Below are 26,443 nucleotides of genomic sequence, written 5' to 3'. Positions count from 1 at the left end.
AGAACTTTACAACAACAAACTGTCCTCCAAAAAGGAAAAGCTACAGCTGGGGTCTGACCAGAAGAGCTAATCAAACTGCCACCTCCCTTCTGACCTTTTATTAGTGCAGCCCAAAATTATTGCATTTAAGGGTTTTTTTGTTTTGTTTTTTAGCAATTCCATGCCTTCGTTGGTTCATGGCAAGCTTATGGTTAACTACCTTCTCTAGGTACTATCTAGGTAGTGAACAATCAGGTCTCTCCTGTCTTGTATTCCTGCAATTGACTTCTGAGCCCAAATGAAGATCTTTTCCTTTCTCTCTCTTGTGTAGGCCTGGATTCTTGGTTGCAAGTGACAGAAAGCTGGCTGGAACTAACTTAGATAAGAAAGACAAATTTCTTTGCTGGTACAACTGAAGAGCAAGAAAAATGAGACAACTGGAATGCTGACTCCCTTCTTCATAATGAGTGTTGGCTTCATTTTCTCACATAGATTTCTTCTGGGACCCTGGTTGCTGGCAGCTCCTGGTTCATGTTGTCATAACTTGAGCCACAGAAGAAATGATTCCCTGGTCTAGTCCTCCTTCCTCCAATCGAAGAAAGAATGATCTGAATCAAACACGTACCAATCATTATTGAGCTGCCCCTGCCTCCAAGAAATGGTAGGAAGCTGTCAACCCTTAGGCCAGTTACTGTGGCCGGGGAGGCCAGGGTTAAGAAGATGGCAGTTCCCAGCAGAACTCATGGTAAGGCAGGGGAAAGTTCTTCCAAAGGAATGAGGAATACATTTTCTAAAACAAAGGGAGGTGGTTTAGAATTAAGTGACTTAAACAAGTAGAGCGAAGACTAAATGAAGGTTTTTAAACTACTGTTATAATATAGATGGTTAAATGACACAAAAAGATTAATTATTTTTGGGAAAGCAAGTAACTTATTTCTTCTCCCTATTTTGGTAAAGAAAGATCTAATCTTTCATTGTCTTTATTTTGCATGGACTTTTCTTCTTCCAGTTAAAATTAGATAAAGCAAATTTAGATTGATATGTTTACAAGAGAATTTGCAAAACTTCAAATTAAATGACAAAGTAATTTAAAAATTTTCATTAAATAAAATGTGGCTTGCAGTTACTGTTATTAACAATCATTTAGGTGCTCATGTGACAGCACCTAGACTAGGTTATTTATTAAAGAATATACGGCAAACCATATAAACTGGACAAGACTAGATTTCAGAGCTCCTATTTTCTATACCCTTAGCCAAAAAGTTAAGGTTATCCGCCAGGCAGCTGTTTTGAGATAGAAAGATACAAGCCTATCTTGCTATATATTACTGAACGAACAAAACACTAGTCATCAGATAATGCCTGACAGCAAAATGAAAATGAAATTAATTTTCCAAGGATTTCCTAACTTTCAAGGATTAGATGAAAATATCAGGGAGCAAACTCATGGGTCATGTCCATTGATTGTTCTAGTCATGTATGTTACATTTAATTTGTAAATTGGATTATTGCTTTGGTCTCATGTAGGTTTCTTAAGCAGTCCTTTTAAATTAACAAAGAGTAATTTGTTATTTCTCCAAGTAATAAAAGACGTCAGTGTATTGTTTATGACTTGCTTATCGTAGAAACCATCCAAGTCACTCAGGAGAGGTAAAATACTGACCCATACCTAACGACATACACAGCTACTGAAATGAAAATAGACAAAAATTCTTGTCCCTTACACCCAGGTTTGAAGATGAGCTCTATCACCCTCTGCTTGCCAGACATACCATTCTAATTTTTAATTTTTTGGGGGGTAGGGGAGATTAGCCCTGAGCTAACATCTGCTGCCAATCCTCCTCTTTTTACTGAGGAAGACTGGCCCTGAGCTAACATCTGTGCCTGTCTTCCTCTACTGTATATGTGGGACACCTGCCACAGCATGGTTTGATAGGCAGTGTGTAGGTCTGCACCCACGATCCAAACCAGCGAAGCCCGGGCTGCAAATGTGGGAACATAACTGCTGTGCCACTGGGCTGACCCCCAGACATACCATTCTATAGGTTAAATTATCCTGTGGACAAAAATTTGGGTGATGGACATGAGTGACTTCAAGTCAGAGCTGGGATGCAGGGCATCTGGACTGGAATGCCACATAACCCTACTGACCCAGTCCCTAAATTTTGTGAGAAAAAATTAAACATGATAATAAAAAATCCCTTTCCAAATTAAGTGATTTCTCATCAGAGGTGAAAATCAACCTAGGTAAAGGAATTACAACTTTAAAGGATTTTTTTTAAAGATTTTATTTTTTTCCCCCAAAGCCCCCCAGTACATAGTTGTATATTCTTCGTTGTGGGTCCTTCTAGTTGTGGCATGTGGGACGCTGCCTCAGCGTGGCCTGATGAGCAGTACCATGTCCGCGCCCAGGATTCGAACCAACGAAACACTGGGCCGCCTGCAGCAGAGCGCGCGAACTTAACCACTCGGCCACAGGGCCAGCCCCTAACTTTAAAGGATTTTAAGAACAGATACTTAGCAAATAAAAGACAGCACCTTTTATCTATTCTGTTCAAAGAGAGAATGGTATATAAACTGAACTCTGTACTCAGCAATTTGGAAACACTTTTACCCATTTTTACTAGTCCAAAAAAGCCGTAGCACCAGATTCTTGATAAGCAAGTCAGCTTTTTACAAGGTTATCAGTGCACAAAAAGATGTGGCAGACAATTGAAATATAACATTTTAAAACGTGAATGTTTTAACTATTCAAAAGCTATCTATTTTGGTTTTCTATGTAATAAGGAACACTCTAAGAATGTGCCTTAGCAATAAAAATTCTTTTTAAGCTCTCTTTAAATATTCCCATTAAACTGAGATTTTTACTCTCAATGACCATTGGACTCTACATTTGTCACATTTATATATGTGACTATAAAATATTTCTGTTTAGACTGGTGATTTTAGGTTTATCTATTGTTTTTTAGTGACTTGTCTTTATCAACAATCTAATTCATTTAATCTTTTATATTTATTGGCACAAAAGCAAATAAGTTTGAATCCACAGACCAGGATGATCTAAGTGTGAATGGTATTATATCATCTTATCTTAGGGCTCTCTATTTAACGCTAATACTTTCTCTGGCACTACCTGTGTTTTGGTGTATGAGTAACTTGACTTGGCAAAAAAAACAAAACCTCAAACCCCAAACACAATTAAATATGCTGTTCTCATTAGGAAGCTATCATTCTCTTAAAGTTACATACTATGTTGTCTAGTCCATTGCAGTACAGTTTTTAAGGTTCTATTGTATTCATTAAATGCTAGCATTATTCTTTAAATTTGAATACACAAATACTATCATGAGGGCACACAGTTTGAACAATAAGTTGTTGAATTGCTTTATGGTATAAATGATGTTGGATTAGGCTCCAGTCCAGTAACTTCCACTTGAAAGAGTGGTCACCATTCATTGACTTCACTTCTGCTGCTCCTCACTCAAACCTCTGCAACTTGTCTGTGCCTTCCAGTCCACCGAAATTGTTCAGTTAAAGGTCACAGATGACCTTCTTTTCAGGCCCTTATCATTCTCCTTAGTGGATCGCTACTATCCATTGGTTTCCTAGGCTTTACTGTACGAGCTTCAACTATCAAAGATGTGAAACCACAGCTTTCCAAGTGTTCTCCCTGCCACACACGTACAGCCTTTTCTCTTCCCAGCCCCGCGTTCTCCTCTTTTCTAAAATTCAAATCACTCCCATGATTGAAACTTTCTAGGGATAAAAATCCAAACTTCTTAAGATTGGAGTTTACTAATGATTTGCCATTTGCCAAAATCAGACCCTCCTGTTCGTCCTGTTTGAGGGATATGCCATCCTGGCCACTCATTCCATCCTGGAACACCCTCCTCCTTGAATGGCTCGCCATTGTCATACTGTAATTCTCCTACTTCTCTGGCTGGTCCTCTTGGTCTTCTCTGCTGGGCTCTCCTCTCTCTGACATTTCTCCAGGTCCTGTGCTTCTATCCATCTTCCTGTAGACCTCCTTAATTTAACATTTCCTTAATTATCATCTCTCTAAGAGAGGCACCCAAATTCGCAGCCGAAAGGGCTCCAGATCTCCCTATTTCCAGGGGCCTTTGGACCATCTTCACATGGATATTTCATTAACTGCTCAAACTATGCTCAAAGCAGGCTCATCTTTTTCCCTCCTAACTAGTTTCTTCTATTCTACCTCTGTTCATTTTTCCAGAATTCTCTCTGTTGACTAGCTTGATATTCCCAAACCATTTGACACCTTCTCATCTCCCTCGACATTCAAGATTACCTATACTCTTTGTATGCCTTCTCCTCCCATCCATTCTGAATCCTTTAGTTCTCTCTTTAAGCATCATTTTTTTTAAAGTGCATCTTAATTTTTTTTAACCTTTTTTTTTTTTTTGAGGAAGATTAGCCCTGAGCTAACATCTGCCGCCAATCCTCCTCTTTTTGCTGAAGAATACTGGCCCTGAGATAACATCCATGCCCGTCTTCCTCTATTTTATATGTGGGACGCCTGCCACAGCATGGCTTGCCAAGTGGTGCCATTTCCACACCCGGGATCCGGGCCAGCGAACCCCAGGCCGCCGAAGCAGAACGTGTGAACTTAACCGCTGCGCCACCGGGCCAGCCCCACCTTAGTTCTCGTCTTAACTGCTTTAAGACTCCTTCACTGTTTCTCTCTTCCAAACTTTCTACCTATTTTCAATCCCACTGATGCCAGAGTAATCTTTTAAAAACATCTTTGAGTATATCATGTCCCTGCTGAAATGGTTCCAGAATAAAGTCCTAGCTCTGATCCCTTCTTGATGTCACCTAACCTACCTTTTCAACCATGCCCTTTTCATTTGCAACCAGGTCCCTCTGGTGGAGCCAGAAAGTCCACTCACAGTTCTCTGAACTGGCCCATTTTGCTGCCTGTTTTCCCTGCCCTATCTGCTCTCATAATCACTTGTTTCCTCAACCTAAGGGCAAAGAAGATGTGGTACGTATATATAATGGAATACTACTCAGCCATTAAAAAAGATGAAATCTTGCCATTTGCAATAACATGGATGGACCTTGAGTGAAATAAGCCATACCATATGATTTCACTCATATGTGGAAGATAATGCTGCTACCAAAGGGGAAGAGGAGTAGGGGGAGGGCAAAACGGGTAATGGGGGACATTTGTATGGTGACAAATGGCAATTAGATTTCTCGTGGTGAACAAGATGCAGTCCATACAGAAGTGGAAATTTAACAATGTACACCTGAAATTTATATAATGTTATAAGCCAGTGTTACCTCAGTAAAATTTTTTTAAAAAATCACTCATTTCCCATGAGTGGAAGGCCTGCTATCAAAATCTATTTCTACCTTTCCCCAGCAGCCTTTCTCTCACTTAGGTGCAATCATTTTCTCCTTCCACTGGTTTCCATGCTGCATTGTATCTATTTATCTGTCAGCAATTTATTTTGTATAGTCGTTTTATTTCCCCTGCTAGATTGTAAGCAAGATTTCAAGCGGTGTACTCATTTCTAGCTTTCCTCTCTTCCCCAGGGGGTCTAGTCAAGTGCTGTGCTTATAAATATTCTGAATCAAAAGGAATTTTTAAGGAATGAAAGAGAAAGCCAAGAGACAGCAGAGAGAAATATGGAAAAGCATCAGAAATAGAGTCCCCAGCTCCCAATTCTACCTAATACTTTCATCCAAGAGCCCACAGTTCAGCGTTGCTACCTTTCCACTCAGGAAGGCTCTCACTCTTCCTTTTCATTTGATGATTTATTAATCAAGCACAGTGCTGCTCACACAGTAAACAGACAGTGGGGAAGCATCACAGTAAAAAAGTCAGCGTCTTAATCTCAAAGATCTTAATTTAGGAGGGGTGTGTCAATACATATTCCATTTGCGCCACTGAGTCCGAGTTGCAAGGCATTAGCACGGGAGGGCTCAAGGTTTCTGATCACTAGTACGAAGACATTTTTTTAAATGAGAATAAATTAAAAGCTAAGTAGGTCGTCCTAGGTCCGCTAGCAAAAAAAGTTGGTTATGGAGTAGTAAAACTAAAACGACAGCGAAAACGAGACGCGGGGGATTAAAGTACTACTGTGCTCTTGTAACATCACTAACTCCCTCTCCAACACTAGTCCTTCATCAATAAACACTGGGCCTGAGTGCACCTACTCTTTTAAAAATTAAGACATAAAAGCTACACTCCTTTAAAAAAAAATCCTACTGCACCATATTGTAACGCACGAGCACTGGGGACATTTTAACGCGGTCACGAGCCTTTGCAGCCACCGGAACCCTGCGCAGACCCGCCCTGGCATCAGGAACTCGCTTCCATAAAGGAGCGCCGAATTCCGCGGGGGCTGGAGCCTCACCCCGGCAGGGCAGTCCCCAGGCGCAGCCTGCAGAGCTATCACAAAGCGGAGTGGTCTCGACGTGGGCAGATCCGGGGACGGCCCCTGAGGCCTCCCCTCACACCCTCTCCAGGCAGTGCACGCGTCCCACCACCCTTGGCCCAAGACAGCGCTCGGCCCCTCGCCCGCCGGGGAGCCCGGCCCAGCTCCCAAAGCGGCGGTGCCAGCCTCGGGCGCGAGCGTGGGCGCCGGAGGGGAGGGGGTGCATGGACATGCTGCGCTGCAGCCGAGCCTTCTGCCTTCTCCCGCGCCCGCCCACGCCCGCCCAGCGGGCCCTCCGTCTGCCCTCGAGCAGCCGGCAACGGGGCGGGATGCACCTGCCCCGCAGGGTCGCCGCGCCCCACCCCCTTTCTCTTCCTCCGCGCTGTCCCCCTTTCTTTTCCGCCCCCTCCCTCCTTTCTTTCCTGGCCGCAGCCCGGCTCCGCCCCGCTCCCGCGGCGGCACGGCCGGCTGTGACGTCACCAGGCCCCGCCCCCCTTACTATAAATACTGGTGTCGCCAGTACCGCCTTCCCACACTCTGGCTCTTCGCTGGGTTGCGGTCTCTGCCTTTTTCGCTTTCTCTTCCTCTTCTCATCCTTTCTCGCTCTCCTGCTCTGCGGTGTGACGAGGCCTAATCGTCTCCCTACTCAGCCCTCGCCTTTCTTGTCCCCGCGCTGTTGCTCTATTTCTCCCCTTCGGCCGCCGCCGCCACTGCTGCCCAGCTGGTGTCGGTGCCGCGCTTTTCCCCCCACGTCGTCCCCGCAGCCTATGGCCCAGGCCGCCTTGGGTATTTCTGCTCAAGGTAACCACATCCCTCTTTAAAAATTCCGCCGAAAAAGAGAAGACGCTTTACCCGACTCTTTGGGCCGTTATCTCACGTGAGTACCGACCCGAGGGGCGCGGGCGGGGCCGGGGCGTGGGGCTGGCCTTGCTCGGGGAGCGGCCGGGGCTCTCGGGGATGGGCCCCGCCGCCTGCCCGGCGTCCCCGCAGCGCCCCGCGGCCGGCCGCCTCGAACATGGCGGACGGCGTGTGTGTGGCGGCGGGCTGGGCCGCCGGGCGCGCCTCGGGCCCTTGGGCGGCCGCCGGACGCTCGGCCAAGCCCACGCGGCCGCGGTTGGGGCGAGGGGGCGTGTGCGTGTGGGGCGCGCGCGGGGGTCTCGCCGGGGGTCGGCGTTGCCTGCCGGCGGCGTGCAGCCCCCGCCCCGCTCCCGTGGTGCATTGCTGTTTCCGGGGAGGGGGCCGGGCCGCAGCCCTGAGGGGCTATGGTGCCGCAGCCCCGGCCCGACCGGACTGCGCCTTCGCCTCGGGAGCCCGGCGGGCGGCGCGGCGGGCTGCGGCGGCCGGGCCTTAGGTTATGAATGGAGCGGGGCGGGCCTGCGCCGGCCTCCTGTGACAGCTGCCGGAGGGGGACGGGTTCTCGAGGGTGCGGGGAGTGCGGCCCCCCCTGGTGGAGGAAAGTTGACGCCACTCGGGGCCCGGCGGCGGGGAAGCCCCGGTGTCAGGTAGCGAGCGGGAGGCCTTTGGCCCCTTCTGGAAGTCTCGGGGCTGTTGCTCCGCCTCCTGCGGCGCTCCTGATTGGGCCAAGTCGCCTTCACTCACCCCGGTTCCCCCCTGGAGCCTGAGGATTAGTCACCATGGCTGCGTTTTCCCGTCCGCGCCACGATTCGTGGGCCCAGAGAGGGAGAAGGGTAGGCTTGGGTGGCTTATCAAGTGCTGTTTGATGGCCAGCCGTTAATGGTGGTGACGTGTTTTAACCCTTACTCAGTGTACATCCTGAACACGTATGTTTCTTGGGCTAAGCTGCTGGTTAGGCAACCTAAAACAGTCGGTGACACAGTTTACAGCCCCATGATGTTTCAGCAGATTTAACCGGATTCTGTGGTGGCATCTTGGATACATTTACATGTCTTGTGTCCTGTCGTGTTTCCATCCTTGAGCCCCCGGCTTGGATGGAAACCTGAGGACTCTCAAGGGAGAGGGAATTGCGGTGTAATCGGGAAAGGTTGATGCGGAGGAACCTGGCACAAATAGGGCTGATGATTGTCAGGCAAGGCCCTAATAATCCTTCATTTATTTTACAAATGTAAGAGTGCATTGTTGGTCATGAAGACAAATAAGCCTTGGAGAGTTTACATTTGGTAGGAAAGATGGGCCCCTAATGACTACAGGTGATATGGTAGGGGCAGTAATAAGTAATCAGTTCCTTCCCTCTTGTCACTCAGGTTTAACTTACAAATTTTCAAACACACTAAGAAGGCCGAAGAGTTGTACCCTCACTTACTTTGGCTTTATTTGCCATCCAGCTATCCATACATCAATCCATGAATTTCAGAGTAAGCTGGAGACACCAGCATACTTCACTTCTCCAATTTAAGTATGCACGTATCATTAAATAGTTAAATACTGTTTATTACTCTTTAAAAAATATTGGGGCAAAATTCACATAACAGTAAAATGCACAAATCTTAAGTATACTATTTGATGAGTTTTGACAAAATACAGCTGTGTAATCCAAACCTCTGTCAAGTTGCAGAACATTACTATTACCCCAGAAAGTTCTCTTTTGCCCCTTTGAACTCCCGCTATCCAGAGGCAACCACAATTCTGATTTTTTTTAACCACAGATTAGTTTTGCCTATTCCAGAACTTCCATATAAATGGAATTATACCGTATGCACTGTTTTGTGTATAAGGCTTTAACTCAGCATGTTTTTGATATTTATCCATGGTACATTTATCAGTAGGTTGTTCCTTTTTATTGCTGAGTAGTAGTCTGTTATATGAATACCTTGCCTGATTTTTTAAACTTTTAGAATAGTTTTAGATTTACAGAAAAGCTTCAAGGATAGTACAGAGTCACTGCATACCTCTCACCCAATTTACCATATTATTAACTTATTACATTACTGTGGTACATTTGTGGAAATCAAGAAACTGACTTGATACATTACTATTAGCTGAACTCTAGATTTCCTCTGGATTTCACCAGTTTTAATGTCATGTTTCTGTTCCAGGGTCTAATCCAAAGTACCATGTTGCATTTAGTTGTCATGTCTTCCCCAGTCTCTGATCTGTAACAATTTCTGTCTCTTTGTTTTTCGTGTCTTTGACAGTCTAGAGACGTATTGGCCAGATGTCCAGTAGAATGTCCCCCAATTGGGTTTGTCTGGTATTTTTCTCCTGACTGGCCTGGAGTTTGGGTTTTTGAAAAGAATATCACAGCAACTTTAAAAGTCATTGGTAAAGGCAACGTGAGTTGTTCAGAGAAGTACTGACAATTTGGGGATACTGTTTTTTGGGAGGTTACTGTCATAGTGATGGGAGAAGGTTTTTTGTGAGTTACTGGCCAACTGCTGACTCAGTCAAGTCTAGTTCTCCCTGTGCTATATGCCAAGATGTTGCAGCAAGAGGCATTCTCTTCAAACAATTGTTAAGGAACTTGATTGCAATGTAGTACATGATCCAGCTGATAGACACACACCATTTTAAATGAGAATAACTTGTCTTTACCTATACCTCTTTGTCTCCATATTTTCATTTAACCTTCTCTTGTGGTTTCTCTTAACTGTATAAACAAACAGTTCTGTTTATCTTGTATGTAAATAGTCCTCTTACCCTATGGACCCCTCCTCTTTTAAAATATGCCTTTCAAATTTTAGGGCCTTTATTTCCTACTACTGTCTTTTTTATTAGATGGAAATATTTTAGAGATGGTGCTAAAAAAATTCTTAAATGTCTAAAGTTTAACATCCTTGACATTTCACATCACTGCTCTTGGGTTGAATTAAGCAACAAAATGGCTGTGAATATGTAGTGGGGAAAAGATGAAAATGTCTCACCTAGGATAATTACCCTATTTCTTAGGAAAATTGAGAGTAAACTTTGTTTCTGTCTCCAGTATGAGTAGGCTTTTAATTTTTAAAATTATCTTGGTGTGGGAAGAATGGGAACCTTTGTTTTGGGGTACATTATCTGGGATCTAATGTAAGGTTATAATCACCTTTGCATGTTGGTATGGGTTCTTGCCTCATCATGCATAAGTGTCATTGAGTGTGTGAACAGATTCCCCTAACTGATTGAAAGAACATTTTACTTCCCTGAAAGGTTGCATGCATCCTGGTTGAGATGAGATATGCTTTAGATATGCCTAGAGTGCTTCTGAAATCTCTCAGATTCTTGGCCTTTTAGTTTCTAGTTTCATCATTTTTCTGGTTTCCTTTTTAGCACTCTTGTAGCAGATATTGTCAGGTCACATTGCTTTAAAGCAGCGACCACTGAATTAAGAATAGAAGCCGAGGTACAGTGGTTTAGCCTAGAGGTCATAAGTCCACCCAATCAAATCGTAATGAGTAATGACCATTTCTAAAACTTACCATTTTGTGGTATGCCAATCAGTTTCATATTCATATGTTGTTCCTTAGTGATAGTAGAGTGACTTAGATCTGGAATAGGTTAGGTATGAGGAGGTGGTAAACCCTAAGATAGTGCCCAATATATAAGGCAGTTCTCAAACATCATTTCACATACATACAAGATGTATTAACCAAGTCATAAAATCTTTATCTTTTGTTGTTGGTATGTAGTCGGATTTTACATTTTAAGCAAAGAAGAGCTTGGAATTTGGAGAGTAAACGAAGTGTTCTGGATAGTTATAGACTGCTAGATTATTATACATATAAAATCTTGCGTTGGTGGTTTTTTGCGTTGGTTGGTGAGAGTACCTGGAAATATTTAAATTTTAGGCCATTTAGGAATTTGGGTTTTGGAGGACAAATAAAAGCAAAGATGAAATTAGATGAAGCCTGGAAACCAAATAGGTAGATAAAGCAACTTGCTAAGATGACCAGGCTGTCAAGTTCTGTGAATTTTGTGCCATAGCAGCTTGGAAATGCTTACTACATAACAACGTACTTGGTGCTTTGAAAACATCATTTTGTGTAATGTGACTTTAATGAAACACTATAAAAACTAAAACTTATTCCCACAGTTAATCTTTAAGTCAATTTAACCTACTTGACACACAGCCTAACATTTTTTAACATAGGACTGTATACTATTAATTTTATTTCTTTCTTCAGGGCGAACTTTCTGACCAAGTATACAACTACCCAGAGGGCCTAGGAGAAGTGCTGTATAGAGAGCAGTTTGACTTCAACGCCGAGCCACCTTGGGAACCTAGCTGATGATAGGGGGGTTCCATCTCCTAACTTGTCCATGTAAGTATTTTCACGTTGGTGGGGGGAGTCTTGTAAAATTGAAGTAGAGGCGAGTTCTTGTTGCTCAGTCTTTTTCAAAACTTGGAACTGTATTTACCACTTAAAGTGCAGTGACCCTTAAAGCTCTTTTTAAAAGTTCTGAAATAGTTTAGAGGGTTGACAATTAACAGGTATACTGATTCTTTGTATTGTTTACCAGTGAGTGGATCACTTAAAATTTATTTTAAATACATAAGTATTACTATACTTAAATACAATACTGCAGACTAAGTTTTAGGTAATCTTATTTGTCCGGATGTTGAGATAAGTTGGAGAGAGTGGGTTTTTTTCCCTCTTAACTTAAAATCTAAGCAGTATCACATTCAACCATTGAACTTGGTGGATTCAATTATTTGGTCTTAACCAAGAAAAAAATATCAGACATTTTTAAATAGAGCAAAGAATTCTGCTGTCCATTCTACTCACCGAAGCTGTACCCAGAGCATGGGACATGAGAGGTGAATCTTAGTTCTTGTTTTTCTAGTTTTGAGCTTCTGGCCAGATTTATATAATACTCAGGTGGTGGAGAAAAACTGGTTGTTTTTAGAGGACTTACTAAGAGATGATATATGTATGTCTCCCAGCATGCTGCCTTACTAAGAGATTTCCAAGGATAGTTTGACTATACTTATTTGATTTTCTATGTATGGGTTTGACTTTGAGTTAAACCTCTGTGCAAAACGTAATTCTACAGTAAACTGTTGATTAATTTGAATATGTGCTGCCAGATTTGTGTGGTTCATTTTTAAAATTTATTATTTATAGATTACTTCCTGTTGAAATTTGAGTTTTGGTGTTGAGGTTTATATGTTTTTAAGTTGGCCAGAGACTTGGAGGTAATAACATTTGAAATTTGCAGGAAAGCTCTGAGGGTATCAATTTAGTTTCTTTAGTGTGATCTTGTTACACAGGTTTTATCAAATAGAAATATTGCTCTATCTAATTAGAGTTTGTTAAAGCAAATTTTTTTTTTTTTTTTTTTTTAAGATTTTATTTTTTCCTTTTTCTCCCCAACGCCCCCCGGTACATAGTTGTGTATTCTTCGTTGTGGGTTCTTCTAGTTGTGGCATGTGGGACGCTGCCTCAGCGTGGTCTGATGAGCAGTGCCATGTCCGCGCCCAGGATTCAAACTAACGAAACACTGGGCCGCCAGCAGCGGAGCGCGCGAACTTAACCACTCAGCCACGGGGCCAGCCCCTAAAGCAAACTTTTCCAACACATTTTATATTAACCTTAAATTACAATTTTAGACTTTCTCTTTTAAGCTAAAGGGGTGGGGGTATGTTACCTCTTAGATAATAGGATTTCTTAAAAGTTCTACTTAGAACCCTGCCTGTAGAGTTTCCCATACTGCCTTTGTTCTAGCTGTGTGAATTTGAGCGAATTGCTAATTTTTTAAATCACACCTATAAAATAAAGTTTAACTAGGACAATTAACCCTAAAGTGATAGTTTGTATCACCCTTTGTTAATGCATGTGGTGTTTGGAACATGAGCTTTATCATCACTCAGCACAGAAATATAGACTCTCAGCCCCACCCAAACCTGAATCAGAATCTGCATTTTAACCTAGTGGCTTCTTTGCATATTAAGGAGAAGTGTTGTTGCCACCATCTCAGTATCAAGTCAGTTATCTTTTAATTTTTGTTAGTCATCAGTTTTACTTCCAACATATCTGATGTTTTCCCCCAAGTTGGCTTGGAGTTTTAAAACTCTTCTGGAGTGGGGTCTAGTTGACATCGTAGTCACGGGTAGATTCTAAGATGGAAATTTAAGAACAAGCTTCACGTTTTAAGCAAGACCATTTTAAAAGATAAGGCTTCTTTTAGGTCAAGTCTCTTGCTTTAACAGAAACTTAACTTTGCCTTATATTTAATGTTTCTCATGATATTTCCTCTTGAGAAACTAATGTCAGTGAGCTGATACGTTAGTATTAACTAGTGATACGTTAATACAAAATTGCCAAATCAGGGAAGGGTAGTCTTTTTTTTTTTTTTTTATGCTTTTTGGTGAGGAAGATTGACCCTGAGCTAACATCTATTGGCCAATCTTCCTCTTTTTTTTCCCCCTCCCTCCCTTTTTTCTTCCCAAAGCCCAGTACATAATTGTATATCTTGGTTGTAAGTCATTTTACTTCTTCTATGTGGGATGCTGCCACAGCATGGCTTGATGAGTGTTGTGGAGGTCCATGCCCAAGATCTGAACTGGTGAACCCTGGGCCAGCGAAGTGGAGCACACGAACTTAACCACTCAACCACGGGGCTGGCCCCAGGAAAAAGTAGTCTTTATTTAGATTCATTAAATATTATAGAACTTGGAAAGTCCATGGTTTTCCCCTCCTTCTTGGGGTGAGGTGAATGGGCACAGATAGAATATGCTAAACATATTTTTTATTCTGCAGATTCTGGCAGCCAGAGTGACTTATTCTTGTTTATTATGCCCAGGTACAATGTATATTATGTTAAATGAAACTTTACTACTTGGTGCTTTGCTATAAAGCTTCAGGTTCACAATCCCACATTCATATAGTTCTGAAATCAGAAGTTTTTTTTTTTTTTTTAAATATTGGCTCTTTGTTTGTTTTTTAAGATTTTATTTTTTTTCCTTTTTTCTCCCCAAAGCCCCCCAGTACATAGTTGTGTATTCTTCGTTGTGGGTCCTTTTTTTTAGTTGTGGCATGGGGGACGCCGCCTCAGCGTGGTCCCACAAGCAGTGCCACGTCCGCGCCCAGGATTCGAACCAACGAAACACTGGGCCGCCTGCAGTGGAGCGTGCTAACTTAACCACTCGGCCACGGGGCCAGGCCCAAATCAGAAGTTATTTTAAAAAAATTTTTTTATAGCTTTCTTGATGTGACCTGAACTGATCTCAGAACAAAAAACTTGATCTGAATCTGAGCTGATTTGAGGCTTTTATCTTTACTTACCCCATTTAGTGTTAATATTCCTAAATTTTGAGGCAGAAATACTACGGTTACAAGATACTGACTCATAGCCTCCTGGAGAGGGTTACATAACATATGTAAAGTGTATGTACTTACTACCATTCTAAAATCTGAGAAATTTTGAATTCAGAAGGGTATCTGGCCCCACCTAGTCAAAGGTTTCTTGACCAGAATTAGTAAAAATGGCAAGAGAAAATTCTCCTTTGCAGGAATGTCCTTAAACATCAATAGCAGTTTACTGGACATTGAAATCCTGAGATTAATTTTCTGTGAAACAATAATACTATTTGCAAAACTGAAAGTCATTAAAAGGACTTAACTCACTAGCTTTCCTGTGAAAAATACTTGGCACGTAGCATTGCAAATCATATAGCTAATGAATTTTATTTGAACCATGTTATACTCCAACAGGATTTCTGTGTAGGTTGTCTAAGCTCTAGGATTTGGCTTCAGAGTTAGGTTTTTAAATCAGGTAAGCATCTGAATTTGACATGGTTCATTTCATTAAGTATCTAGAAAGTTTGGAAGTTGCTTAGATAATAAAATTTTTTATTTCCAAACTTTTCCTTAGAGTATGCTTATGATGTAAAGTGTGAGCACTGTAAGAAAAGAAAGTCAAGATATTTAATATCAAAATATCAAATATATGCCGGTCATATCTCAGATTAATGAAGGGCCTCTAATTGTGGAAAAGTTTTGCATGCCTTTTTAAAAATTCCTTAGGGCTTTATGCTGCAGTAGTTTTTTTCAGTGGGCTAGATTTTCAAGTTATTTAGCTATAGCTCTAATTATAATAAATTAACCTAATGGGAAAATTTTGAAGACTCCATTTCAGAAAATGAAATTCTCTTCTAACCAGTTGCTTGTATTAGCAGATCTGGTGATGAGGTCAGATTGAATTAATAATTAGCACATCCCTTTTAATGTTGTGTTGTATCTAAGAATGGAAAAGAGATTGAATTAATTGATTTGTTTAAATGGACTCTTAAAAATTGTCTTTAAAAATTTTTTTTCAACCTGGTTTCATTAGTTGACTCTATATGTTCATGTAGAAACTTCATAGGAACATCAGTGTTTAAATATTCATGTTCTGTCTCCTGATTGTTCTTCATGAATTTACTAGTGCTATTCCTTCATTTTTCACTGTTCTCGGTAGAAAAGGCAGCTTTTTGACTCATTACAGAGAAAAGAAATTTTAGTTTTGGTAATTTAAAGATTCTGTGATGCAAGCAAATTCAACATAATGTTCATTAATGGTTATTGGTGCTCTTTGGCCAAAAAGATAAATAGAACGACTATCATTGAAATACACAGATTAGGGACCAGTTCTTAAAGTGTGTGTATCCCCTTGGCATGCAGAGTGTAGTATTTATGGTGCCTCACTGCTTGTGTAAAGTAGCAAAAAGGTATCCTGTACAAGCACGACGTGAATAATAATAGCATATTAATAGATGAAACAGGCTTTGGGGGACATGGTATTCTTTATTTGAGCAAATTTAGAATCTTTTCTGGGAGGGGCAAAAAGATTGGGAAGCAGTGTAGATCAATTTTTAAAGGGGATAAAATGGTTCTTGGTTTATTACAGAAGGTAGTTGAGCCGAGAGGATAGTGACTACCAATGTGTATGTTCCGTTGCACTCCTTTGCCCGGTTTTATTTCAGAGTTTTTGAGTTTGCCCCTCTCACCACCCCCCCAAAACCATTTTGAGACAGTTCCCATTAGAGTAAATGAGATACTTTGTAAACTGTAGCTTGTAAACTATAAAATCTAGGTAAGTGGTAAGTTGCCATTGTAGGCTGGCTGTTCAGATAACCCTAAGGCTGTTGCAAGTGAAGTACTCTCACGTACTTTGTGATGTTTGTGTCCTTCACCTCCATTCCAGGGTTGTCCCTGCACGCTTAATCAGGCAATTTGTCACAAGGTAGCTGAAGCAGGCAGAGATCTAGCCATCCTTTTCTCTAACCCAGTGAATAATGTGAAGAACATTATGGCATGAACAAAAATATTTGTACATCCCACTGAGTTACAAGGATTAGGCTGATGAAGTTCAGCCTGTCAAGGCCATAACTAGCCACAATGAGGTCTTAAGTGCCTAACACTAACTGATTTGCGGCAGGAGCTGAGATACTAAATTTTTGGAATGCTCTGCTGTAAACTTTTTGCCTTTTCTTCGTTATCTTATGTAAGCACACATTTCAGTTCTCTCTTTAGGATTTACTTGCTGAGGAGTTTTCTTACCTTTTGTTCCTTTGCCGTCTAGCATTGTGAACTTGTGGATTGATCTTTGTTATCTTGAGCAAAGTTATTTGGGGTTTGCGGGGGTGTAGTGGTTTGGGTTTTTTTGATCTGTAATGTGTGGACTTGATCCTCAGAAGTTTAAAATTTTCTTGTGACAACGGCATCCTCTAGAACTTCCCTGTTCAGTACAGTAGACACTAGCCAGATGGCTGTAGAATTTAAAAAGTTAAAACTCGGTAAAATTAATTCCATTCCTCAGTTGCTTGAGCCACATTTTGAGTGCTTGGGAGCTGTATGTGGGTAATGGTATTGTTTTAGACAGTGATAAAGAACATTTCAATCATCACAGAAAGTTCTGTTATACAGCATCACTCTAAGGTAATTGTTACTGTGAATGTGGGTGGTATTAGCTGTAATGATCTTAAAACATCTATTAATGTTAAGAATCATAAGAATTACACATTCTCTTTGTTCTTAGATTTGTCTAATAAGAAACTGTTCCTTAACTGTAGGGGCTTTTCAGTTTCGTATTCTAACTGAATTCTCTAGTTGCCTAGCATGTTCTTAGGCTGCAACTCCCTGCTATGACTTCATGTGCTCATGCAGACTGAATTTAATAGTAGGTTTGTGTTGAATATATGACTTTACATTATTTTTGATCTGTTTCTTGTTTTTTGGGCGGGGCGGGGGGAGGTTGGCCCTGAGCTAACATCTGCTGCCAAGCTGCCTTTGTTTTTTTTTGCCCTGAGGAAGACTGGCCCTGAGCTAACATCTGTGCCCATCTTCCTCTACTTTATATGTGGGACTCTGCCACAGTGTGGCTTGACAAGCAGTGCATAGGTCTGCACCTGTGATCCAAACTGGCGAACCCCAGGCCACTGAAGCGGAACATGCAAACTTAACCACTGTGCGGCCAGGCCAGCCTCTGTTTCTTGTTTTTTACTGCAAGGATCCTCTGATGCCCACTTATTCTAAATTAAGTATGGTATCTTAGCTCATCATCTAGGTTCAATGTGATCAACATATTAGGTATATTTGGCATGACCAGAAGTAGGATGGGATATCTTAGTATGTTCAACAGGACACTGTAGCAAAATGATCCCTAAATAAATAAACCTTGAGGTAAGAGAAATTTGCTACCCTAAATTCATGAAGAGCTGCTACAAGTCAATAAGAAAAAGCAAAAAATACAATAGAAAAATGAGCAAAAGAGTTGAAAACTATTTTTCACTAACAACCTGGCAGTTCCACTCCCAGGTATGTGGCTCTTGACTCTAGAGCCTAGGGCAATGCTGCTTAAACTGCCAGTCAGGAAGATAACTCTTGTACCAGAATGTAGAGTAGCTGCTGCTTAGTTCTTTATCTTGTGGATCAGCTAATTTACAGACCACAGCTTGAGTAGCACTGCCCTTCGGTACGGAAGTAGTAGCAAGAAATTTTATATCTTAAATAATGACTGTTTATAAATAATATAGCAAAAAATGGGAAATAACCCTTAGGTCCCATTTGGATCAATGAAGGTGGTATATCTACACAGTAGAATACTACACAGCAATGAAAATTAATGGACTCCAGTCACATCTATCTGCATGGAGGATATGAAACTGTAAAGTTGAGCAAAAGAAGTCATGGTAGAAAAACAACAGTGATTCCATTTATAGTTCAAAACCAATAAAGCCAATGTTTTAGGGCACGAAGAATAAAACTGTTAAATAGCAATGGAATGATGATTGGATGAGTCTGAACATGTGTATTCTAGTGGAGATGCAGCCACTGCCACCTGGGAAAGAGGTGTACAGGTTTCTAAGGTGTTCAGGCTGTTTTTCAAACCTGTTGTTGGCTGCAGCAATTGTAATGCACACATGTTTTATATATATTAAAAATGAGTTTTCCTCTTGGAGACATAGCAATGAGATCTGTGCCCAGGTAATCTAAATAGTAATTAAGTGAATTTGTTTGAAGGGTTATTCCCTGTGCTGCACTAAGGATGATAGAAACCTTGAAATTAATATGGTTATGTATTTCCTGTTGTTCATGTTGCATTACACTAGTTAACTGTAACGTTAACACATCTTAATTACCAAAAGGAATTTCATTATTTTACTTGTGTGCAGGTGTACACACACTTAACCCAGAAAAAATTTAGTCTTCACATCAGATAGTCGAGACTTTTTTTGAGAGCCTAATCTTGTCAATTCCACATGCAAAAGTATATTGATGTGAAAATCCTGTATTTCCGTTTTCTCATTAATATTTTAGAATTTATTATGCGATTTCATATTGGGCAATTTTTATATAAGCACTGTAAACTTAGCCTGTTGGGCTCATTTCCTTTAGGAGTTTTTTTTTCCCCCTTCCCTTTAGTGTATATCCTGTGTATTCTTGTTCTTGTCTGTCTTTTAAAATAGTTCTTCAGGAGTTATCTTGAGTGTTCTTCATATAGGGTTACTCAGTTTTTCTTCAAATCTTATTACCTGAAAAATGAGTTCAAGGGTGTTTGCAGCCATTACTGGCTTTCCTCTTACTGTCAGTTGAAGCAACCCCTCTCCTGATTAACCTAATACTCACTGTAGGTTATTGTTATTATCTGTCACTTATTTTTGGTACAGTATGGCAAAAGTTTATGTGCTCTTACGATCATCGTACAGTTTATTGCAACTTCCTTTCAGTTCCAGTATGTAGTTTCCTGGAAGTACTTTTGTTTAGTGGTTCACACCTGCTCCAGACCTCACATGTATAGTGTCAAAGTCATCCTTTGGAAACCTCTTCTAATGCTCTTCTGGCCAGTTGTTTCTAAAGCTTTTCTATATGGTAAGTAATATTTTTCTGTCAGAGGTAGAAGGCAGAGGTGACGTTACCAGCATTGTTTCTATTTTTAAAGCTGTGAGCCAAATGCTAAGGCATAAAATGTTTATGTAAAAAAAAAAAAAAACATGAAGGTAGAAATGCCCTTAGGCTTCTTCAGAGTAATAGTAGTAGTGTAAATTTCAAAATATCTCAAGTTCTCATTTTTAATGAGTAGAAGTCCTTTTAGAAAAGTGGTTGATGTATTAAGGTTGGGTTTCCTGCTTAGATGTCTCTGGAACAGTACTCTCAACCTTTCAGCTCTCCCTGTTCTACTTCCAGGGAGGTCTTCACTTCAGAAATCCAAGACTCATATTCATCCAGCTTGGTGTCAAGTGGGCTGTTGCTGCCAGAATTATCTTGTGATTATTTGAAAGATGTATCAGTTTCTTCTGAAGTACAATCAACTGTAGAAGCCTTTGTAGCAGGTGTGTAACAAGGCAAGTGCCCAGCTGCTGCAGCCACTACTGTTGGAGCTACCCTGTTGATGAACATGAGGACTCAGCGGCCTCATGAAAGGCTCCAGGGAGCAGTTCTTTGGAGCCTTTTGTTCCTTTGGCAGCTCTTCATGAAAAATGTATTATCCAAAACACCAATATGGAGGTGTAAATAAGGAATGTTAAACTTTTGTTTCTTACCAGCTTTGATGTGCAAGAGGAAATTACTATAAATGTAGTATTGATTACAACATTTTATTAGTGTAAAATAAGTTGAGCTTTCTTTCATGATATATTAAGGTCTGTGTTTGTGAAAATAGCTAAAGGCTCTTGTGAGTAGAGAACACTTCCTAGTATCTATTGATAAAAGTAAACTTCAGAGCTTTTGTTAAAAATAAATTTACTCAAGTTTTAAAGCATTTTGAAGAGAATCAAAGATTTACATAGGGTGGGTTTTAAGTTTACTGTAAATAATTCAATGTTCAGCAGCACCAGACTATAGTATATAGTGGTCCATGATGTGTTGGAGCCAGTAAATCAGTCCTGTTTCTGATGTATGAGCCGTTAAAAAATGGTCAAGTATCTGTTGGGAATTATACCCAGGATCGGAGCATTGGGGGAAGTTTGGCGTTGCCTGGGTTTGAGTCGGCATTCTTAATGGAGAGATTCCTGGAAATTTCCTATGGTGTTTAAAAGTGAGATGGATTAAGTTGGCAGATCTGGAATACAGTATAAAACTCACCTCCAACACACACACACTCATTTTCATTCTGTCTCCCTAGAACATGCTGTGTGTCGTAGATTTTTGGTTTCACATGTTGTCACCAAGTAACTTTAAATGCCTCTTGAAAACATTTGAAGCAAATATTTCTTTACTTTAGTGTTGTAAGTAAAGCAGAAATGTAGAACATAAACTTTTCCTTTTGTGACAGTGGAGCCTTTAAAGTACTTTTGCTAACATGTTAAGAACATTTCGAGCAGACTACTGGAGGTATGATTATGAACTGCTTTTTAGGACTCCTTTAGTGAGATTGAGGTATTTTGGAATACTGAAGGTAGGAAGGACTCAATCAGGATCAGCCTACCCATGTCCACTTACTTAAGTCTTTTCAATTGTTAGAAATATTGAGCTTCCAAGTGACATTTCATTTGAACAAAAGGTTTGTTGGCTCGAGATGTGTTAGAAAACTTCTCTCCTGAAGATCTTTGTGTTTTGCAGATCGTTTTGAGGAATTACTTTTTCCCAGGCATAGCTTTTACTCTTAAACTGTAAGCTGAGCCTTAGGTTTACATTTGGGTCACTTTTGTATCAAGGTTTTCGGGCTGCTTTTAAGAACGTGAAAGATGGACCATCTTTTTCCAACACAATTCCAAGGAGTTCATTACTGTCACCACCACCCCTAAGTTTAAGAATTGTCCAGTCTTCGAGTTGTGAAGCCCTTGTCCATCTGTTTCTGGGTACCTACTCTGGGCTAAGAAGTATGGGAATCTCAAAACCTTCAGGGAGCATCTAAGATGATAAACTGAGATCAAGCTCAGGTATCTCCACGTTCAGCATCTTTTATGTATGGACTTTATTAGTATTGGTTTCAATCAACTGTTTTGTTGCAGTGCTCAGTATAATTAAGGAAATCAAATAATATTACATCTGATTTAGTGATGTTGATTGTGTTAGTCCCTTAATGTTTTTTGTCAAGTACTGCCAGTTGAGCAAATGAATTTTATTTTTGTCAGTTTTTTGGGTTTTTTTTAAGATTGGCCTTGAGCTACCATCTGTTGCCAGTTTTTTTTTCTTTCTCCCCTCCGGTAGTACATAGTTGTATATTCTAGTTGCAGGTTCTTCTGGTTCATCTATGTGGGATGCCACCTCAATATGGCTTGATGAGTGGTGCTAGATCTGTGCCCAGGATCCAAACCGGTGAAACCCTGGGCTCCTGAACTGGAGCGTGTGAACTTAACCACTCTGCCATGGGGCTGGCCCCCTCTGTCAGTCTTCTTGTGAGTCAGCTAGGGATTGGTAAACTAACCCTATGGTTACTTCTGAAGTGACCATTCCATTTCAGTGATGATAATATAGCCACTCCACAGGCATTGTTTCTTTCTTTTAGAGGAGGGCATGCTGTTGAGTATTTTTATTCATGTTGGTAGTATCGTTATTTGTCAGCTGTTTTAGTTTGGCCCTCAGTTAACATTTAAAATTATTTCACTACTGCAAAAGTCTAATCTATCATGACAGAAAGTAGATCAGTGGTTGCTTGAGGTGGAGTTGGGGATTTACTGTAAAAAGGACATAAGGGAATTTAACTATGGTAGTGGTGGTTATACAGGTCTATACATGTGTCAAAATGAGTGGACTTTACAGTCATTTGCCACTGAATGGTGGGGAGAAGTTCTGAGAAATTTGTCAGGGGATTGTGTCATTGTGTGAACGTAATAAGAGTGTACTAAAGGGGAACACAATTTGCCATCTCAAAATGTATCTCTTTAACATGAGGATTATCTTAGGCTGATTATTTTTAGGAAACAAACCTCAAAAGTTTTTTTTGTTACCTCCCCCTTAACTGCTTAAAAGAATTCAGATTAAGAAAACCTGTCTCAGGAAGTGAGCTATCACCTTAGCATAACATGAAGTAGATGGTAGACAGGGAGGAACCTAGAAAAGCCTGTTTGTTGCGCTCCCCTCTTTGTTCTTCTGTTTCTGTGTGGACAAACAGTTTTCCAAATGTTTGCTCCTTTTCCCTGTGAATTAGCTTCCTTCCATTTGAAGTCCCTGACTCTCCCCACCCCCAACATCTTTTGTCTTTAGCAAGGATGGTATTTAGGCTGAGGGCTTTGGCCGTTTTGGAATGTTACTCTGGTTTTCCTGGGTTTCTCCCATGTTATACAGGTTATTAAACTCTTGGTTTTTTCCTGTTAATCTGTCTCACGTCAATTTAGTTCTTAGACCAACTGGAAGAATTTGGAAAGGTAAAGGAAAATTTCCTCTCCTACAGTACTTAAACCTAGATGGTATAGGCTTATGGGACCACCGTTGTATATGCGGTCTTTCATTGACTGAAAAGTCATTATGCGGCACGTGACTGTATCATATGTAAACTGTTAATAAAGTGGATGAAAAAAGGAAAAATTTCGAGTTTGGGGTTTACGTGAATTAGACAAAAGATGCAGAAAGAACCGCAAGGTTGGAATGTAGAAAATAGTCATATGAAGAAAGGTTAAAAGGCATGATTTTTTTAACATGTGAATAAACTTGAGTTTATTAACAACTGATGGGAATTTGTAGTCTGAGAAATGGTTGGCTGATTATTGGGATTCGATAGAGCTCTGTCAAAGAGACTGAGAGTTGTGTTGGATTTCCAAAAAAGGAATCCTTTGTTTTATAGGAATGGGGTGCTGGGGGGACAGGTTTTTCCTTTTCGTGTTAAACGTAATTTGATCATCAGCATCTGTAGAGCTAGCCTAATTAGTTGTTCTGTGCCTCACTGTCTTCAGCTGTAAAATGGGAATAATACCACCATTGTGCTTTTAGGGATTAGAAGTTAATATTAGATAGATGAGGTACTTAGAGCAGTGCCCGGCACATTGCTATAAAAAAATGTTTGCTTTTGGATTTGAGCTAGTTTAGCAGCCAGTGAGAGTTGAACCTATAGATTATGTAGTTTGAAAATAGTTGGAAAAAATAGCCTTATCCGTATAACCTAACTACTCTATAGAAAGCTCTGAAGAATGTGGGCATTCAGCAGGTAAGACTGGATCGAATGGGCCTGATGTTTTATAAGTACAGAGGATCCATGATATTAGAGGAAAATTACCCTTGCTGTAAGCACTATAGCTGTAGGAAATTGAGATTTATTTTGTCCTGATTTAAAATCTAGAGTTTTTGCATTTGGTATCAGTTGCCTGTGGTGTTCCATAGTGGATAACCCAAGATTCCAAGTAAATACTGTGTACATAGTAGGATATACTTAGGAGTCTCATGAGCTGAAATACTAGGCTAAAAGTCTTGATTAAGTTTTTGGGGGTAGGTGATGAGGAAGATTGGCCCTTAGCTAACACCTGTTGCCAATCTCCCCATCCCCCCTGTTTTTTTTTTTTGGCCCTGAGCTAACATCTGTGCCCATCTTCCTCTATTTTTTGTATGTGGATTGCTGCCACATCTTGGCTTGATGAGCAGTGTATGTCTGCACCCGGGATCCAAACCTAGGCCACTGAAGCGGAGTTTGACGAACTTAACCACTGTGCAACTGGGCTGCCCCCTTGATTAAATATTTTTTATCATTAATATAATAAATGAAAACTGTATTGCCAAAAAGATTTGTGATGCTAAACTTAACAGAAAGTTCCTACCGAACTTTCTTAGACTTACTTTTGCATTGATCTTTTTGAATGAGCCTTTATCTTTTCTATTTACCTTAACGTGTAGTTGAATATCCCCCTAAAATTAATGTTCCAGCTGGGGTTATATTGCTTGAAATAAATATATATCCTCAGGCCTAAAATGTCTACTTGAGTTTACTGCATAAGTATTAGGTCTCATGCAGATATGCCTAAGTTAACTCTTCTGGTAAAATAAAAATATCCTCAACATTTCAGTTTCTACCATTGCATGAAAGAGATTTGAGCTGAGCTGAATGTAGTTGACTTCTTGGAAATGAAGCCGGTAATGTTTTAAAAGTAAACTAAGTATTGTTTGTATTTCATGATATTTGACTAATATTGCAGCTTATTGATGAGTTTGTTTTGGTGCAACCAAAAAGCTGATACGTTGGGAACCATTGAAATGGAGTATACTTTTTGGGAGAGGGCCATCACCCCAGATGAACTCTAGCATAGAGCAGGGGGAGGGAGAAGGGAAAGGGGGAAATCAAGGACGCAGAGAAGGCTGTGCAGGTTTTAAAATAGGTTGCCAAGAGCTGGTCTTTGCTTGTCATTAATGTGACAGCCAGAAATCAGTACCAGACAATGAGTAGTATCCTGTCTGGAGGACTTTTTTTGTTTGTGTTAAAAGAAATCCTTGCCTGAAGTAACCTAAGGACCAATGAATTCAGCAAAGAAGATAACCTTTAAGTCAGTATGTGCTGCCCCAGAGGAGAGTGGGTAAAATGAGTAGAGGAAAGGTTTATTTCGTTGATTAGGGAGAGGTTGTATTTAGTCTGATGCCTTTTTAAAAATCAGAATTCTTAGTAAATGGTTTAGGGTGTATAGGTACCTAGCTTATACCTAGTTCCAAATTATGATGGCATTTTTGTGTTTCTAGCAATGGGCAACTTAATTTTACCTCTCTTCTGAGCCAACACTTAAACAAGTGTTTTTGTTCATTTGCTATATATACATATGTATTTTTTTACAACATCTTTTTAAGGAAGTAGTCAAGATAGTCAACTGAAGTTGACCTAGGATCGAACAGGAATTAAATGACATAGCCAGGACCAGGTCTTCTGATTTCTAGTCGGATAACGTTTTCACAAAATCAACTCACCTCATAGGAGACTTGCATTGCTAACTTAATGTAACTAGTACCATTTTAGCTTGAGGGTGAGACCTAAGCAGTCTGTATCAAAGCTACAGGTTGTCCCCTAAAGTCACCCTCCATCCCCACCCATTTCTATTACTTAGCTTTCACCTATTCTAGAATTTTATTTAGAAGATCTTTATCTGCAGTTACCTGGTAGACTGCTGTATTATGTGGCTGGCAATGTGTTGAAAGTCAGACTACTATTTTAATTTCCTGGCTGCAGAAAATTATTTCATTAGCTTTCTTAATTGCAATGAGTAAAACTGTATATGTTATGGAAGAAGCACAAAACAAGATGAATAATACCGACTGGGTCTGCAACTCTGTACATAAGGTGACCATATTGACTTGTAGTAAATTATGCACATACGTCGGTTACCTTCTCAAGAAATTGTCCTATTGAGCTTGTTTTATAAATGTATAAAATATACATTTATTCACTTTAAAATGGGCACTGAAGGATATTAGTGATCCAGTGTTTCTGAAAGTGTGTTAGATTCCTCACTAAATTAGGCACTTAGCACACTTTCATTGACAACTCATACATTATCAGTTGAAATAATAATACAGCCTTTAAAATAACTTCTATTTGACAGTTTGTTGCATATTCTAAGGACCCAGACATAAGGCTTGGTGGCCCGTCTCTTGTTTTTCCTGGTTTATGACTTTCGGCTTTGTGGAATACGGCTGAGATGAAAGGATTTATTGACGATGCAAACTACTCCGTTGGCCTGTTGGATGAAGGAACAAACCTTGGAAATGTTATTGATAACTATGTTTGTGAACATACCCTGGTAAGTGTGCCATGTCACATTTCTCAAATAC

The 26,443-nt window shown here is 40.4% G+C and overlaps 1 protein-coding gene across 12 annotated transcripts in view; it reads left to right on the top strand.

The window, feature by feature from the left end:
- Positions 1-6,250: 6,250 nt before the first annotated feature.
- AZIN1 (antizyme inhibitor 1) overlaps positions 6,251-26,443 on the top strand; it is a 37,791-nt gene continuing 17,598 nt past the window's right edge. For 3 of the 12 annotated variants that reach the window (XM_070221620.1, XM_023648790.2, XM_070221625.1), the window contains exons 1-4: positions 6,884-7,263; positions 11,465-11,602; positions 19,949-20,094; positions 26,215-26,412. In XM_070221620.1, the coding sequence (XP_070077721.1) occupies positions 26,311-26,412 (102 nt within the window). In that variant the 5' untranslated portion in view covers positions 6,884-7,263; positions 11,465-11,602; positions 19,949-20,094; positions 26,215-26,310. Of the gene's footprint in view, positions 7,264-11,464; positions 11,603-19,948; positions 20,095-26,214; positions 26,413-26,443 lie in introns of all 12 variants that reach the window. The other 9 variants (XM_070221622.1, XM_023648792.2, XM_070221627.1 and 6 more) reach the window with 5 other exon arrangements.

Source organism: Equus caballus, chromosome 9, assembly GCF_041296265.1.
Source record: "Equus caballus isolate H_3958 breed thoroughbred chromosome 9, TB-T2T, whole genome shotgun sequence".
In the NCBI taxonomy this organism is placed as follows: Eukaryota; Metazoa; Chordata; class Mammalia; order Perissodactyla; family Equidae; genus Equus; species Equus caballus.
Note: the sequence above shows the minus strand (reverse complement) of the source record. Positions and strands in the feature narration are given on the sequence as shown.